Source organism: Pristiophorus japonicus, chromosome 12 (genome assembly GCF_044704955.1).
Source record: "Pristiophorus japonicus isolate sPriJap1 chromosome 12, sPriJap1.hap1, whole genome shotgun sequence".
In the NCBI taxonomy this organism is placed as follows: Eukaryota; Metazoa; Chordata; class Chondrichthyes; family Pristiophoridae; genus Pristiophorus; species Pristiophorus japonicus.
Genome location: NC_091988.1, coordinates 61,502,549 through 61,517,843, shown reverse-complemented (window position 1 = coordinate 61,517,843; position 15,295 = coordinate 61,502,549). Strand labels below are relative to the sequence as shown.

General features: G+C 46.8%; 1 protein-coding gene across 1 annotated transcript in view; it reads right to left on the bottom strand.

The window, feature by feature from the left end:
* Positions 1–15,295, bottom strand: part of LOC139277289 (protein phosphatase 1M-like) — a 39,296-nt gene that overhangs the window by 6,951 nt on the left and 17,050 nt on the right. Inside the window, exons 3-8 of the mRNA XM_070895561.1 lie at positions 8,118–8,390; positions 7,097–7,209; positions 5,291–5,375; positions 3,946–4,064; positions 2,877–2,940; positions 1,077–1,184 (exon numbers count right to left, since the gene is read on the bottom strand). Coding sequence (XP_070751662.1) covers positions 1,077–1,184; positions 2,877–2,940; positions 3,946–4,064; positions 5,291–5,375; positions 7,097–7,209; positions 8,118–8,390 — 762 coding nt within the window. The remainder of the gene's footprint in view (positions 1–1,076; positions 1,185–2,876; positions 2,941–3,945; positions 4,065–5,290; positions 5,376–7,096; positions 7,210–8,117; positions 8,391–15,295) is intronic.

Genomic DNA, 15,295 nt, shown 5'->3' with positions numbered 1-15,295 from the left:
TCGCCCTCCCAGCGCGTCCTCTGCAGGCTGTGAGCCAGACCCGATGCCCGCCGCCCTTACCCTGGTTGAAGGGACAACCCGATGTTCGCCGCCCCTATCCCTATCTGAGTGGCCTGCCACACAGGCCGGCCGCTGCTTCCCACGCTGAGGGCTACAAGAAACAGGTTGGTGCGGGGAGACTTTTGATTTTGAGGCGGGGGTGGGGGGGGGGGGGGGGAGGGAAGAAAGAGTTTTGATGGGGTGGGAGGGGGGGGGGGGAAAAGGAGGAGAGTTTCTTTAAATGATTTGGAAAAAGGTTCTGTCAATGGCACAATGCAACTGGCCGTTAAGAGGTGAGAATGACCAGAAAAAACTTTCCTTAGGTTTGGTCTCTCAGTACCAGCAAATATCTGGTCGTGGCTTTTGTTTTGGTAGTAATCATGACTTGGGTCAATTTTTTTTTAAAAATCCCACCAATTCTTAGTGAATAACTGCATTGATGCCCGTAGATACCCTGTTGGAAACATTCCATCAGCACCCACGGATGCCTTATTGGGGAGTAACTGCATAGGCACCCTCAGGTACCTTGCGCAAGTGACCATCGTTCATAGCCCTGCTAGCAAAATATTTGATTCATAAGTAGTTTTATGAAACCCATTGTCTTCTGATATAAATTATATTAAAAAGTGCATATTTTATGAAGCTTTATATAGTGGAATGTGTAAATTATGCAAAAGTTACAGTACAAGATCTGTACTAGTTGTTGTGAAGGTGTTTAGTGCTTTAGTCCTCTGTGCTTCCCCCCCCCCCCCCAAAATGGGGATTTTTAAGATAGTCCAGAAAAATCAAGTTGCTCCAAAAAAAATGGAGCAACTCCTGGCCAAATTTGGGCCATTGAGCCCACAGTATTCATTCACTTGAACTTGCAGCACTCATCTTTCAAAGAACAATGGCAATAAAATTCAACAAGTAAAGAATCTTCTAGTTACACCCAACAGCATGAACAATACACGGATTGAGATACAAGTGGTTAAAAAATCCCTTGCTGGTTCTCCTGATTCTGTGCTGTAAAGTCTATGTAATTCTCATACACTTACCTCAGGAATACAAGATAAAAACGGTTTGATAGGGAGATCAGTGTCATAGACCTTTAATCGATGGTCTCCAAGTCCTCGTGTGACTGCGATAGTCCCCATCACTCGAGTCTGAAACAGAAACCACATTGTGTATCAGGAAAACTGCAGAATGAAGGGCAGATATTGCGGAAACACAAAAAGTTAGCATGCGGGTACAGCAATTAATTAGGAAGGCAAATAGAATGTTGGCCTTTATTGCAAGGGGGATGGCGTTTAAAAGTAGGGATGTCTTACTACAACTGTACCATACCTGGAGCACTGCCTACAGTTTTGGTCTCCTTATTTAAGGAGGGATATACTTGCATTGGAGGCAGTTCAGAGAAGGTTCACGAGGTTGATTCCTGAGATGAAGGGGTTGACTTAAGAAAGGTTGAGCAGGTTGGGCCTGTACTCATTGGAGTTTAGAAGAATGAATGAGAGATGATCTTATTGAAACGTATAAGATTCTGAGGGGGCTAGACAAGGTAGATGCAGAGAGGATATTTCCCCTTGTGGGGGAATCTTAAACTAGGGGGTATAGTTTCAGAATAAGGGGTTGCCCATTTAAAACGGAGAGGAGGAGGAATTTCTTTTCTCAGAGGGTCGTGAATCTTTGGAATTCTCTACCTCAGAGCTGTGGAGGCTGGGTCATTGAATATATTTAAGGTGGAGATAGATGGATTTTTGTGTGATAGGGGAGTCAAGGGTTATGGGGAACAGGCAGGAAAGTGGAGTTGAGGCAGAGATCAGATCAGCCATAATCTTATTAAATGGTGGAACAGGCTCGAGGGGCCAAGTGGCCTACTCCTGCTCCTATTTCTTATGTTCTAAGATGAAATCACATTAAGGTCCATTTGTTTAAGAAATATTGAAAGTATAAAAATACTTAATGAGCATTTGCATACCAAAGATATTTGACAGGGTGGATGAGGAAGAGAAATCAAAGTCAAGCTCAATACTATGTTCAACTGAAGTTTAAACATCCACACTTTTCAGCAGGCACCATCTGAATAGCAATTAGGAACGGGAATTTCACTCTCATCTCCCCAGCTGTGGGCAGCTACAGTGCTTCCATTCCCCTAGCTGAGGTCAGCTGACTGAGCATAGATCAGGGATCAAACCATTGCTAATCTCGAGTCTGCTGCTAGTGCACATACGCACCGCACGATTTCTCATGTCTGTGATTTTCCCTCTGGGAAAAGGACTGGCTCCTGCTCAGTGCTAACTCACTCTGGTCCATCTGAGAATGGGAACTTGCTATGGGGCGAATCACATGAGAGGGGAACCACTTTGGTGCATCAAAATTCTGTGCTACTGGCCTGCTTGAAGTAATTCCTGCCTCAGTATGAAGGACTTTAAGACAGTACACTGTGAAACCTTTGCCAGTTAAGGGTATGAAAGGATCTGGTGCAAAGATGGATAAATGGAGATAAGGTATCGATCAGCCATGATCTGATTTAACGGTGGAGAAGGTTCGAGGGGCTGAATGGCCTGCACCTGTTCCACCTAATGCTGCCCAGGTGATATATTTGCATTACAGCAGGTGTTCAAGTTTATTTAAATGTTTTTGATCATGAAAGTAAACCTACAATAATCTGTGTACAGCTTTAGCAGCCCACTCAAGTGGCAATGTAATGAAGGTGATTGATATACATAGCTATGAACGATGATGGCATCAGCGACGTGACTGCTTGCCTCTATGGCACTATCATGGCAACACCATCTCTTTAAAATTACACAATCTAGGGCAGTTTGTACAGTAATGTTTTTTCAAAGTTGTACCTGTCTGCCATCCCCATGTACAACAGGGTATTTGAGGTCATCATCTTCTGCAGTTTTGTATCCCCTGAAAGAGACATGACACAAGACTGAGGGCAATGATCTCAAGCCAGTGTGGATTCGTAAAGAAAGGTCATGCCCATTGGAATGCGTGGTGGATGTGACAAAATTGTTGGATGATGGCAATATTATGTACGTTATTCAGTAAGGAGCTTCACAAGAAGCTTTTGTTGGCTGTGGCTCAGTTGGTAGCACTCTCATCTGAGGCAATAGATCATGGGTTCAAGTCCCACTCGAGAGACTGGAACACAAAATTTGGGCTGACACTCCAGTACAATACTGGAGGGAGTGCTGCACTGTCGGAGGTGTCAACTTTTGAGCCATTTTGACAAATGATGCGCAGGTCTTTCTCCTGAAATGCTAATTATGCCCCAATTACAGGCGTCCATAATAGTAGAAGTGTTATGGATGAGAAAGAAAGACTTGCATTTATATAGTATCTTTCACGACCACTGGCCGTCTCAAAGCACTTTACAGCCAATGAAGTACTTTTGGAGTGCAGTCACTGTTGTAATGTAGGAAATGCAGCAGCCAATCAGCAAGATTCCACAACAGCAATGTGATAATGACCAGATAATCTGTTTTTGTTATGTTGATTGAGGGATAAATATTGGCCAGGACACTGGTGAGAACTCCTCTGCTCTTCTTCTGAATAGTGTCATAGGATCTTTTACATCCAACTGAGAGAGCAGACGGGGCCTGGGTTTAGCGTCTCATTGAAAGACGGCACCTCAGACAGCTCCCTCAGCACTGCACCAGAGTGTCAGCCTAGATTTTTGTGCTCAAGACTCTGGAGTGGGACTTGAACCCACAACCTTCTGAGTCAGAGGCAAGGTTGCAACCAACACTGAGCCACGGTTGACACTTCACAGCTGAATGCTTCACATGTGTGAAGATTTAGGGGAGAGGGAGAGAATTTTTTTTTTAAATTAATGGAGGAAAACAAGCAAATAATTAAAAAAAAAAATGTAAACACTGAGTATGCGATTTTCTCAGAATGGCAGATGCTCACCAGCCAGACATGAAGTAATCTCGGTACAATATCTTCTTTCCAATATCATTCCTTTTCACCCTGCGAGGAAACTCGTACCTTGAAAACTCATCACCGAGTAACTCAGGCTTCAGAAACGCCTCGGAGGAAATGTTATTAAAAAAAATTATATATATATTATATTATATATGGTTTGATTCTATTTCTGTAAATGTAACACTAGTAGCCCTAACATTCCTGTCTAAGCTCTCAAATTCACTCCCTAAACGTCTCCGCCTATCTCTCCTCCTTTAAGATGCTCCTGAAAACCTACCTCTTTGACTAAGCTCCTGTCCGAACATCTCATATGGCTCAGTTAAATTTTGTTTGATAACGTTCCTGTGAAGCGCCTTGGGAAGTTTTACTACTTTTAAGGTGCTATATAAACGCAAGTCATTGCTGTTTAATGTTTCCGCCAGAAACAAGACTGCGCAGTGATTAGTGAGATCAGACCTTGACCTCGGTTGTAAAAAATAAATATTTTAAGGTTATATCAAGTTATTTGGGGAGAAATAGGTGGCACGTGTTGATTCTGACTGGGCACAACTTACTGCCACAATGAAAAGACAGACATACATTTATATAGCGCCTTTCACAACCACCGGACATCTCAAAACGCTTTACAGCCAATGAAGTACTTTTGGAGTGTAGTCACTGTTGTAATTTTGTGCTTTGAGATGTTCGGTGGTCATGAAAGGCGCTATATAAATCCAAATCTTTCTTTTTAATGCGGGAAACGCAACAGCCAATTACCGCACAGAAAGCTCCCACAAATAGCAATGTGATAATGACCAGTTAACTTTTTTTTTTGTTACGTTGATGGAGGGATAAATATTGGTGAGGACACCAGGGATAACTCGCCTGCTCTTCTTCGAACTAGTGTTATGGTATCTTTTACGTCCATCTGAGGGGGCAGACAGGGCCTCGATTTAATGTCTCCTCCAGAAGACGGCACCTCTGACAGTGCAGCAATCCCTCAGTACTGTACTGGAGTGTCAGCCTAGATTTACGTGCTCAAGTCTCTGGTATGGGACTTGAACGCACAACCTTCCTGACTCAGAGGCGAGGGTGATACTCACTGAGCCACATCTGACACAGTGGGGCATTAGCTTCTTAGTGCTTTCTCGCTCGCTGACCTACACTGCCTCCCAGTCCCCCAATGTCTCAAATCCTAAGGGCAGTCAGTATCCCAAACCTTTATTAGGTTTTTATTTAGAAAAATAAAAAAATACACTATTTAACAATTGCTTTAAAAATGAACTAAATTAAAGTATGTATCGAGTCTTCAAGAGTTCAGTGGGACTAAGATGAAGATGTTGGACTTTACCAGATACTGAATTCTTTGTCGCTCAGTCACAGCGGTGAATTCATTGGAGAGCTGTAGAATATCATCCTTCTGCACTATAATTGCTCTTTAGAAAAAAAAAGATAAACAACATTTATTGCATTGCGTCCCATAGAGACCAGTATTTAGGCAAGTGTTATATATGTAATATGTATATTTAGGCAGCGGAAGGAGCGTGCGGCAAACCAGGCTCCCTGCCCACCCTTTCCCTCAACGACTATCTGTCCCACCTGTGACAGAGACTGTGATTCTCGTTCAGCCACCTAAGAACTCATGCTAAGAGTGGAAGCAAGTCTTCCTCGATTCCGAGGGACTGCCAATGATGATGATGATATATATATATAAACTTGTATTTACTCTGTACAGCCACCAGAGGGCTCATCCCCTGGAGTCCCAAGGGATCCCATAATCCCTTGGGAGCACAGGTATTTAAGGAGGCTTCACAGCCTGGAGAGGCACTCTGGAGACCTGCACTAAAAGACTACGGTCACACTTTACTTTGAGCTCACAGTGTTCAATCTGACTCTTTCTTCATACATAACAGCAAGTATCTGGACAACACAACAGCCATACTAAAGGGTGCCGCAGAGTTTCAGTAATCACAGTGTGAGATTGACATTGTGGCAAAATACTAATAAGATTGGAAAATAGATGGGGAGTGCTGGTGTCCCGTTACACGGTACAAACTGTGGATGTTTGTTCAATCCTCCTGTACCGCCAAGTTCTTGACTCTCTGCCGCAGCGACATTAAGATTAGCATGTGGTGCTCAAAGAGGAGGGAAGGAACATCAGATGAAAAGTCATCCCAAAGCTGGAGTTACATGCTCCTAGAACCTAGATTCACACTGACGGAGTTATATGTTCGGGCTGGGGTTATTATTGGGAACTGTGGAAAAAAAGAGAAGGACTTTATATTTTCGCAATCAAGGTTCCTGTTAATTTTGGTTGCATGGCCCATTCAAAATACCGTGTATGTGCGTTTTTTCCGCATTGATGAGCCACTGAGCTGGCTGCGCGGGAAATCCAGAGAGCTGCACGGCCGCACAGATTAAAGAGAACACTGCTCACAATTAAAAAATAGTTCTGCAATTTCCTTACAAAAGCAAAAAAGCCCACATTCACATCACGTCGGTGCTGATATCAGCCAGGGGATACTTGAAGTGCCACAATCAGACTGGGTACCCTGGGCAAGGCAGGAGAAAAACAAATCAGATAGGATTCCTGCCCTTCTTCAAAATCCAGTGCCGACAGCTGGAAAATGTATGCCTGGGAAAAGGGGGAGAAAACTGTCCAAAAAAAAAAAAAAAAATCTTGTATTTGTATTAAAGCCCATCCAAGAGGGTTGACAGATGGCCTGTTCTGGTACCTCTCCCGGTGTATACCAGCACAAGATGCCTTGATCAGCCATGATCTTATTGAATGGCGGAGCAGGCTCGAGGGGCCGAATGGACTACCCCTGCTCCTAATTCTTATGTTCTTATGCACGAGATTTGTGATCAGGCGACTCATCACCAGTTCCGACAAAGGGTCACTGACCCAAAATGTTGACTCTGTTTTTCTCTCCACAGATGCTGCCCGACCCACTGAGGTTTCCAGCATTTTCTGTTTTTATTATTGACTCATCACCTTGTTGGCTGGGGAAAGTTGCACAGTACAACAGGAACCTAAAAGAGGGAGGTGTGGAAACCTTGTGGGAGTAAAGGCGGGTCAACTAGCATCACTCAGACCAAAGCAGACGCTACAAAGAAGTAACAATGGATGAAGAGACCCATCTGTTCACACACTAACCTACTGTCTCCAGCACTGGCCACGTAGAACTTGCCCTGCAAATGGAGAACAACCAGCGCAGTGCAGCCTCCCGCTTGGTTACGAGATGCCTGGTAATGACCAATCAGTTCATCCTGTGGAGAAACAAGATACAAAGGCGGGTAATTGACGGGCAGCCCCTTACCTCCCTCAGTGCTCCCTCCCTTCCTCTTACATTGAGGGATAGGTCTGTAGATTGTATTTGGTCCTCTCGCTTACTATTGGAGATGTTAAACCGAGGCTCCCTCTGACTGTTCAGGTGGATGTATAGGATTCCTCGGCACTCTTGGAAGAACAGCAGGAGGAGTTCTGCCAGTTTCCTAGTCAATGTTTGTCCCTCAACCAACGCCACCAAAACAGATCAACTGATCATTTATCTCCTTGTTGTTATGTGCGACCTTGCTCTGCATAAATTGGCTGCCATATTTACCTGCAAAGCAACAGAGACTGCATTTCGAAAGTAATTAATTGACTGCGAAATGGTTTGAGATGTTCTGAGGGCACGAAGGGTGCTAAGATGCAAATACTTTTTCCTGCATTTTCTGTTTTTATTTCCGATTTTCAGCATCTGCAGTATTTTGCATTTGTATCCGTTTTAGTGATCGTGGTTGAGGGATAAATATCGGCCAGGACACCGGGGAGAACTCCCCTACTCTACTTTAAAATAGTGCCGTGGGATCTTTTACATCCACTTGAGGGGGAAGATGGGGCGTCGGTTAAACATCTCATCCGAAAGGCGACATCTCCGACAGTGCAGCACTCCCTCCAGTACTGGCACTGAGGAGTCAGCCTAGATTATGTGCTCAAATCTCTGGAGTGGTCCTTGAACCCGCAACCTTCTGACTCAAGAGGTGAGGGAGATACCCACTGAACCAAGGCTGACACCCAATGTCAAGCTTCATCTTTATCTGTGAAGATATCTGTAAGACAGACTGGCAAAAGTAGCAAGGATACTGGGCGCAGAATATAAAATACAATCGGAACAACAGCGTCATATACTCACGCAGTTTTTGAAGGCTTTCTCCACTGCTCCTTTCACCAGGTTCTCGATACAGATTCTTTTCTCCAATGCATAGTTTGCCTCGGTTTGCTTCCCTTTGTGTCCCTCGAGGTGCAACGGGGGTGGGACATTGCTGGGGCCACCGATAACATCCAAGATTTCCTCCAGCTGTTCCTTGATACAGTGGTGTAAATGCTCGGATGCCTGAATTGCAGCCACGGGGCCACCATGACCGTCAAACAATCCCCAGTAGGTAGCCAGCACGCCTTGGTCTGACTGTGGAAGGAATAGAAAAGATTTGCATAAACACAGTGTTTCGCCCCTCGAAGAAGCACGGCCTGAATTTAGTAAACAAACCAACACTAACTCAGGAAAAATGGTGTAAAGGGATACTGTGTTTGATGAGTTACTAATGCACACAAGTGAGGAGGTAAAACCCACTGAAAAGCCTTCATAGAACATCATGTATATATCGTGTATAAAATTATGAGGGGCCTAGATAGAATGGATAGGAAGGACCTATATCCCTTAACAGAGGGATCAATAACCAGGGGGGCACAGATTTAATTGGTAGAAGGATTAGAGGGGAATTTAGAACTTTTTTCACCCAGAGGGTGGTGGGGGTCTGGAACTCACTGTCTGAAAGGGTGGTAGATGCAGAAACCCTCACCACATTTAAAAAGGTACTTTGATATGCACTTGAAGTGCAGTAACCTACAAGGCTAGAGACCAAGAGCTGAAAAGTGGGATTAGGCTGGATAGCTCTTGGTCGGCCGGCACATAAATGATGGGCCGAATGGCCTCCTTCTGTGCCGGGAATTTTGAAGATTCAATGTGTTATGCTCATAATAAAGTAATGCAACTGAGTACTGTAGACAATGAGTAAGTGTGACCTTAGCTCCTTTATTTAAACTCCAGATTGCTGGTACAGCATGGAAGGCCTTCTTATGTACAGTGCTCCTAAGGGATGCTGGGATCCCTTGGAACTCCAACAGGTAGGCCCTCTGGTGGCGGTATGATACAGGTTGCCTGGGGTTACATACATATCACTCCCTCCCAAAGTCAATAGTACGCTTATTTACAGAGAGAGATGATCTGGGGCTTTTCGCTCCCTTGTCGATCGTCTCGGTACAAATTCAGGTGTGGGTAAGTTGGTTGGTTCTTCGCTGGGCTGCTGGGGGTGATGAGTTCAGCTTCGTGGTCAACCGTGATGTCGGCTGCCACTTGTGTGTGTGTTGGAGGGTCAAAGTTGGTGGTGTCCTCTTCGGGTTGCTCGTGGCGGTTTGTGAATTGCAGTTTGGTTTGGTCCAAATGCTTTCTGCAAGTTAGTCCATTGGTAAGTTTGACCTGAAACACCCTACTCCCTTCTTTGGCTATGACAGTGCCAGCAAGCCATTTGGGACCATGTCCATAGTTGAGTACAAATACAGAATCATTGACTTCAATATCGCATGACAAGTTTGCGCGATCATGGTACATGCTTTGTTGATGCCGCCTGCCCTCAACGTGATCATGGAGATCAGGGTGGACAAGAGAGAGCCTTGTTTTGAGCGCCCTTTTCATGAGCAGCTCGGCTGGGGGAACCCCAGTGAGCGAGTGGGGTCTTGTGCGGTAGCTGAGCAGGATTCGGGACAAGCAGGTCTGCAGGGAGCCTACCGACAAGTTTCAAGCTTCGCTGGATGGTTTGGACTGCCCGTTCTGCCTGGCCGTTGGATGCGGGCTTGAAAGGGACAGATGTGACGTGCTTGATCCCATTGCGGGTCATGAATTCCTTGAATTCAACACTGGTGAAGCACGGACCATTGTCGCTGACAAGGACATCAGGCAGACTGTGCGTAGCAAACATGGCTCGTAGGCTTTCGATGATGGCAGTGGATGTGCTTACAGACATTATTACACATTCAATCCATTTTGAATAAGCATCCACAACAACCAAAAACATTTTGCCTAGAAATGGGCCCGCAAAGTCAACGTGGATCCTAGACCACGGTTTGGAGGGCCATGACCACAAACGAAGCAGTGCCTCTCTGGGTGCATTGCTCAGTTGAGAGTAAGTGTTGCATTGGCGCACGCATAACTAAGTCTGAGTCGATGCCGGGCCACCACACATGGGATCTGGCTATGGCTTTCATCATTACTATGCCTGGGTGGGTACTATGTAGGTCGTGTATGAACATTTCCCTGCCTTTCTTAGGCAAAACCACACAATTACCCTACAAAAGACAGTCCGCTTTTATGGACATTTCGTCTTTGCACCGCTGGAACGGCTTGATCTCTTCATGCATCTCCGCTGGAACGCTGGACCAGCTCCCATGGAGGACACAGTTTTTTTTTTTAAACCAGGGACAGTAAAGGATCCTGGCTGGTCCAGGTCCTGATCTGGCGGACCGCAACGGGTGACTTTTATTTTTCCAATGCTCCATCACCAAGAGCAAGTCTGCAGGCTGTGCCATTTCCACCCCAGTGGTGGGCAATGGTAGCCGACTGAGAGCATCAGCGCAGTTCTCTGTGCCTGGCCTGTGACGGATTACATAGTTGTATGCAGACAGCGTGAGCACCCATTTTTGGATGCAGGCAGAGGCATTGGTGTTAATCCCTTTGCTCTCTGAGAATAGCGATATGAGCGGCTTATGGTCAGTTTCTAGCTCAAACTTGAGACCAAACAGATATTGGTGCATTTTCTTCACCCCGTAAACGCATTCCAGAGCTTCTTTTTCAACCATGCTGCAAGCCCTTTTGGCCTTGGACAAACTCCTGGACGCACAGGCGACTGGTTGCAATGTTCCCGATTCGTTACCTTGTTGCATCACACACCCGACCCCGTATGAAGACGCATCGCAAGCTAGCACTAATCGTTTACATGGGTCATACAGAACAAGCAGTTTGTTGGAACATAACAGATTTCTGGCTCTCAAAAGCAGCCTCTTGTGATTTCCCCCATACCCAGTTGTCTCCCTTGCATAGTAGCACATGTAGAGGTTCTAGCAAGTTGCTTAGCCCGGGTAGGAAGTCACCGAAATAGTTGAGGAGTCCCAGGAACGACCACTGCTCCATCACGTTCTGTGCTCTCGGCACGTTCTTGGTGGCCTCCGTCTTGGCGTCGGTGGGTCTGATGCCGTCTGCCGCGATACTTTTCCCCAAGAACTCTACCTCTGGCACCAGGAAAACAAACTTCGAGCGTTTCAACCAGAGTCCCACGCGATTCAGCCGACTTAGAAACTCTTCCAGGTTCTGCAAATGTTCGATAGTGTCCCGACCTGTGACCAGTATGTCGTCCTGGAAAACCACGGTGCGCGGAACCGACTTTAGCAGGCTCTCCATGTTCCTTTGGAAAATTGCCGCGGTCGATCGAATCCCGAACAGGCATCTATTGTAGATGAACAGACCTTTGTGCGTGTTGATACAGGTGAGGCCTTTCGACGATTCCTCCAGCTCCTGCGTCATGTAGACCGAGGTCAGGTCCAACTTGCTGAACGTCTTTCTTCCAGCCAGGATCGCAAATAGGTCGTCTGCCTTGGGTAGCGGGTACTGGTCTTGTAGCGAAAAACAGTTAATCGTTACTTTATAGTCCCCACAAATTCTGACCGTGCCGTCGTCTTTGAGAACTGGAACAATCGGACTGGTCCACTCGTTGAACTCCACCGGCGCGATGATGCCTTCTCGCTACAGCCTGTCCAGCTCAATTTCCACTTTCTCTCGCATCATATATGGCACCGCCCGTGCCGTGTGGTGGATGGGTTGTATGCCAGGAACCAAGTGGTTCTGCACCTTCGCCACTGAGAAACTTCCGATGCCTGGCTCAAACAACGACGGGAACTTGCTCAAAACCTGGGCACGAGGCGTCGTCGACAGACGAGAATGTTCGGATGTCGTCCCAGTGGATTTTTCCCAGCCAGCTTCTGCCGAACAGTGTGGGGCCATCTCCTGGTACAATCCATAGTGGGAGTTCGTGCACTGCTCCATCATAGGAGACTTTTACTGCTGCGCTGCCAATAACAGGGATCAGCTCTTTAGTGTAAGTTCTCAGCTTGGTATGAATGGGGCTGAGCTTGGGCCTTTGTGCCTTGTTGCCCCACAGCCTGTCGAAGGCCTTTTTGCTCTTGATAGACTGACTCGCACCAGTGTCCAATTCCATGGATACTGGAATTCCGTCCAGTTCAACTTTTAATATGATCGGTGGACATTTCGTGGTGAAGGTGTGTACCCCGTACACTTCTGCCTCCTTGGTTCGAGTCTCTAGTTCAGCCTGATCCACCATGCATCGATCTTCCTGTGCAACGTGGTGGTTTGCAGCTCGTCTGCACAATCGCTGAAGGTGTACCATTGTTCCACAGCCTTTGCACGCATAGTGTTTGAAGCGACATTGATGCAGCACCAACAAGGTGTTAACTGCCTCACATTAACGATTGATAGCGGACTCTGGGTCACCTGAGGTCATGCAGCTGCCGGCATGTACATTCTGCCATATGCATTCCTGCCTGATAACGACGTTACTTTGTCAACAGTACTTGCCGAAACCTCTTTATGCTGCGAAATGTGTTTAGTGTTATCGCTGGTGGACATAAATGCCTGGGCTATCGTTATGGCTTTGCTCAGATTCGGTGTTTCAACAAGTCAATAGTTTGCGAAGGATAACCTCATGGCCAATGCCAAGCACAAAAAAGTCTCTTAGCATTTGCTCCAGGAATCCATCGAATTCGCAATGTCCTGCAAGGCGCCTCAGTTCGGCGATGTAGTTCGCCACTTCCTGGCCTTCAGACCGTTGACACGTGTAGAATCGATACCTTGCCATCAAAACGCTTTCCTTCGGATTTAGGTGCCGGACCAGTGTACACAGTTCTTCATAGGATTTGGGTGCTAGTTTCACCGGAGCTAGAAGATTCTTCATGAGGCCATGGGTTGTTGCCCCACAGATGGCAAGGAGGATCGCCCTTCGTTTGGCAGTGTTCTCGTCCCCTTCCAGCTCGTTGATCATGAAGTATTGGTCGAGTCGCTCCAGGAAGGCCTCCCAATGGTCCCCTTCTGAGAATTTCGCCACAGTTCTTTGCATTTTTGCATGATTGCTCATTATCTCGTCGCCAATTGTTATGCTCATAATAAAGTAATGCAACTGAGTACTGTAGACAGTGAGTAAGTGTGACCTTAGCTCCTTTATTTAAACTCCAGAGTGTTGGTACAGCATGGGAGGCCTGCTTATATGCAGTGCTCCCAAGGGATGCTGGGATCCCTTGGGACTCCAACAGGTAGGCCCTCTGGTGGCGGTATGATACAGGTTGCCTAGGGTTACATACATAACACTATGTTCATCGTGATGAAAGATGTCGAAAGGCTCCTCTTTTGTCCAAAACATAGATGGATAGAAATTAAGTTTGCCCCCAAAACCGGCCTCAGGGATGGCAATGCGGGATCAACCCACACCTGTTCAAAGGAATGCGGGCAACACGTTAATCAGCAGGCCGCACAAAATTAACATGATTGTGGCATTCGGCCCCACAGTGCTGTGGGGTTGAATGCCCCCCGCAGGGGGCCAGGAGGCCTTCCAGACAAATGCGGAAAAGGCAATGAGAACAGATAGCCATTGTGGTCAATGCCAGCTTTGTAGCCCTGAGGAACTGGACACAGTTCAGGAAGACATTTAATGACCTCACATGAGTGGTCAAGGTCTGTGAATTCATGTTCAAATGTCAAATCCCACCATCTCCACCACTAGCCTCACACACTGCTCAATCCACCACACCCCCATCACTCACCTACCAAACACAACTCATACCTCACATTCAGAGCTTCACCCACACTCACACTTACCACTGCTGCAAGCCACATACTCACACAGCTTGCACACCGTCAGCTGTTCAACCATGACAGGCATATCACCCAAACACATTGCACCACACTCGCCGACACATCCCCTTTCTCTTGCAGGACAAGGTGGCTCACAACCACAGGCAATAGGACCTAACCAGCAGGGGTCAGGTGCGCCTGCATAACCTCATCCCGATGGAGGAGACAGTGCTGGTCATTATTGGGAGGGCCATTGCTGAGCCCGTGGCTAGCGGCGGGACTGAAACAACACAAGATGAACTGGCACCTGGCCAGTGTAGCCACAAACGCCGTTGTCGTCATATACCTTGTTGCAGGGGCTGTGCCCTCATGATGGCGAGGTTGCGGAGTATGCAGCAGACTATGAAGAATCTTGAGCTGCGCTCTGGTGATTACCGCAGGGCTCCCCCAGTACAGCTCAGGCAGCGGAAGCATTGTTTAGGGACGCCAGTGGTCTGCGCTATCAGATTCCGTGTGGCAGCACGGCTGCCCAAGTGTGGTTGGGTTGCAGAGCAGAGTCATGAGCCAGGTGGTCAGCGGATAGCCCTTGTCGCCCAGTAGTCGCCCTCTGGTTCATCGTGGCAGCTTAAAGACTGATGGAACAGCGGACTAAAAGCATCACGACTGCTGCCAGAATATCGGGCATTCACCATCATGATGTGCTGAGCATCAACTGCTCATTCAACTTATGAGGATAGGTTGAATAAGTTGGGCCTATACACATTGGCGTTCAGAAGAATGAGAGGTGATCTTATCAAAACATAAGATAATGAGGGGGCTCGACAACATGGATGCAGAGAGGATAATTCCACTCATAGGGGAAACTAAAACTAGGGGACAGGGTCTCAGAATAAGGGGCCGCCCATTTAAAACTGAGACGAAGAGGAATTTCTTCTCTCAGAGGGTTGTAAATCTCTGGAATTCTCTGCCCCAGAGAGCTGTGGAGGCTGGTTCATTGAATATATTTAAGGCGGAGATAGACAGGTTTTTGAGCAATAAGGGAGTAAAGGGTTTTGAGGAGTAGGCAGGGAAAACATAGAAAATAGGTGCAGGAGTAGGCCATTTGGCCCTTCGAGTCTGCACCACTATTCAATATGATCATGGCTGAGTCCATGATCAGATCAGCCATGATCTTATTGAATGGCGGAGCAGGCTCGAGGGGCAAATGGCCTACTCCTGCTCCTATTTTCTACGTTCTTATGGTAACTTTTGCGGTTGCGGTACTTCTCAGCATTTAGATGCGGCGCCTGCAAAGCCATGTGCGTGCAGTAAATGGCGCCCTGCACCATGGGGAATCCCGCTATCCTGGCAAAGCCGTCTGCTTCCCTCTGGTCAGAGAGCAGAGAATGAACTCCCCTCTC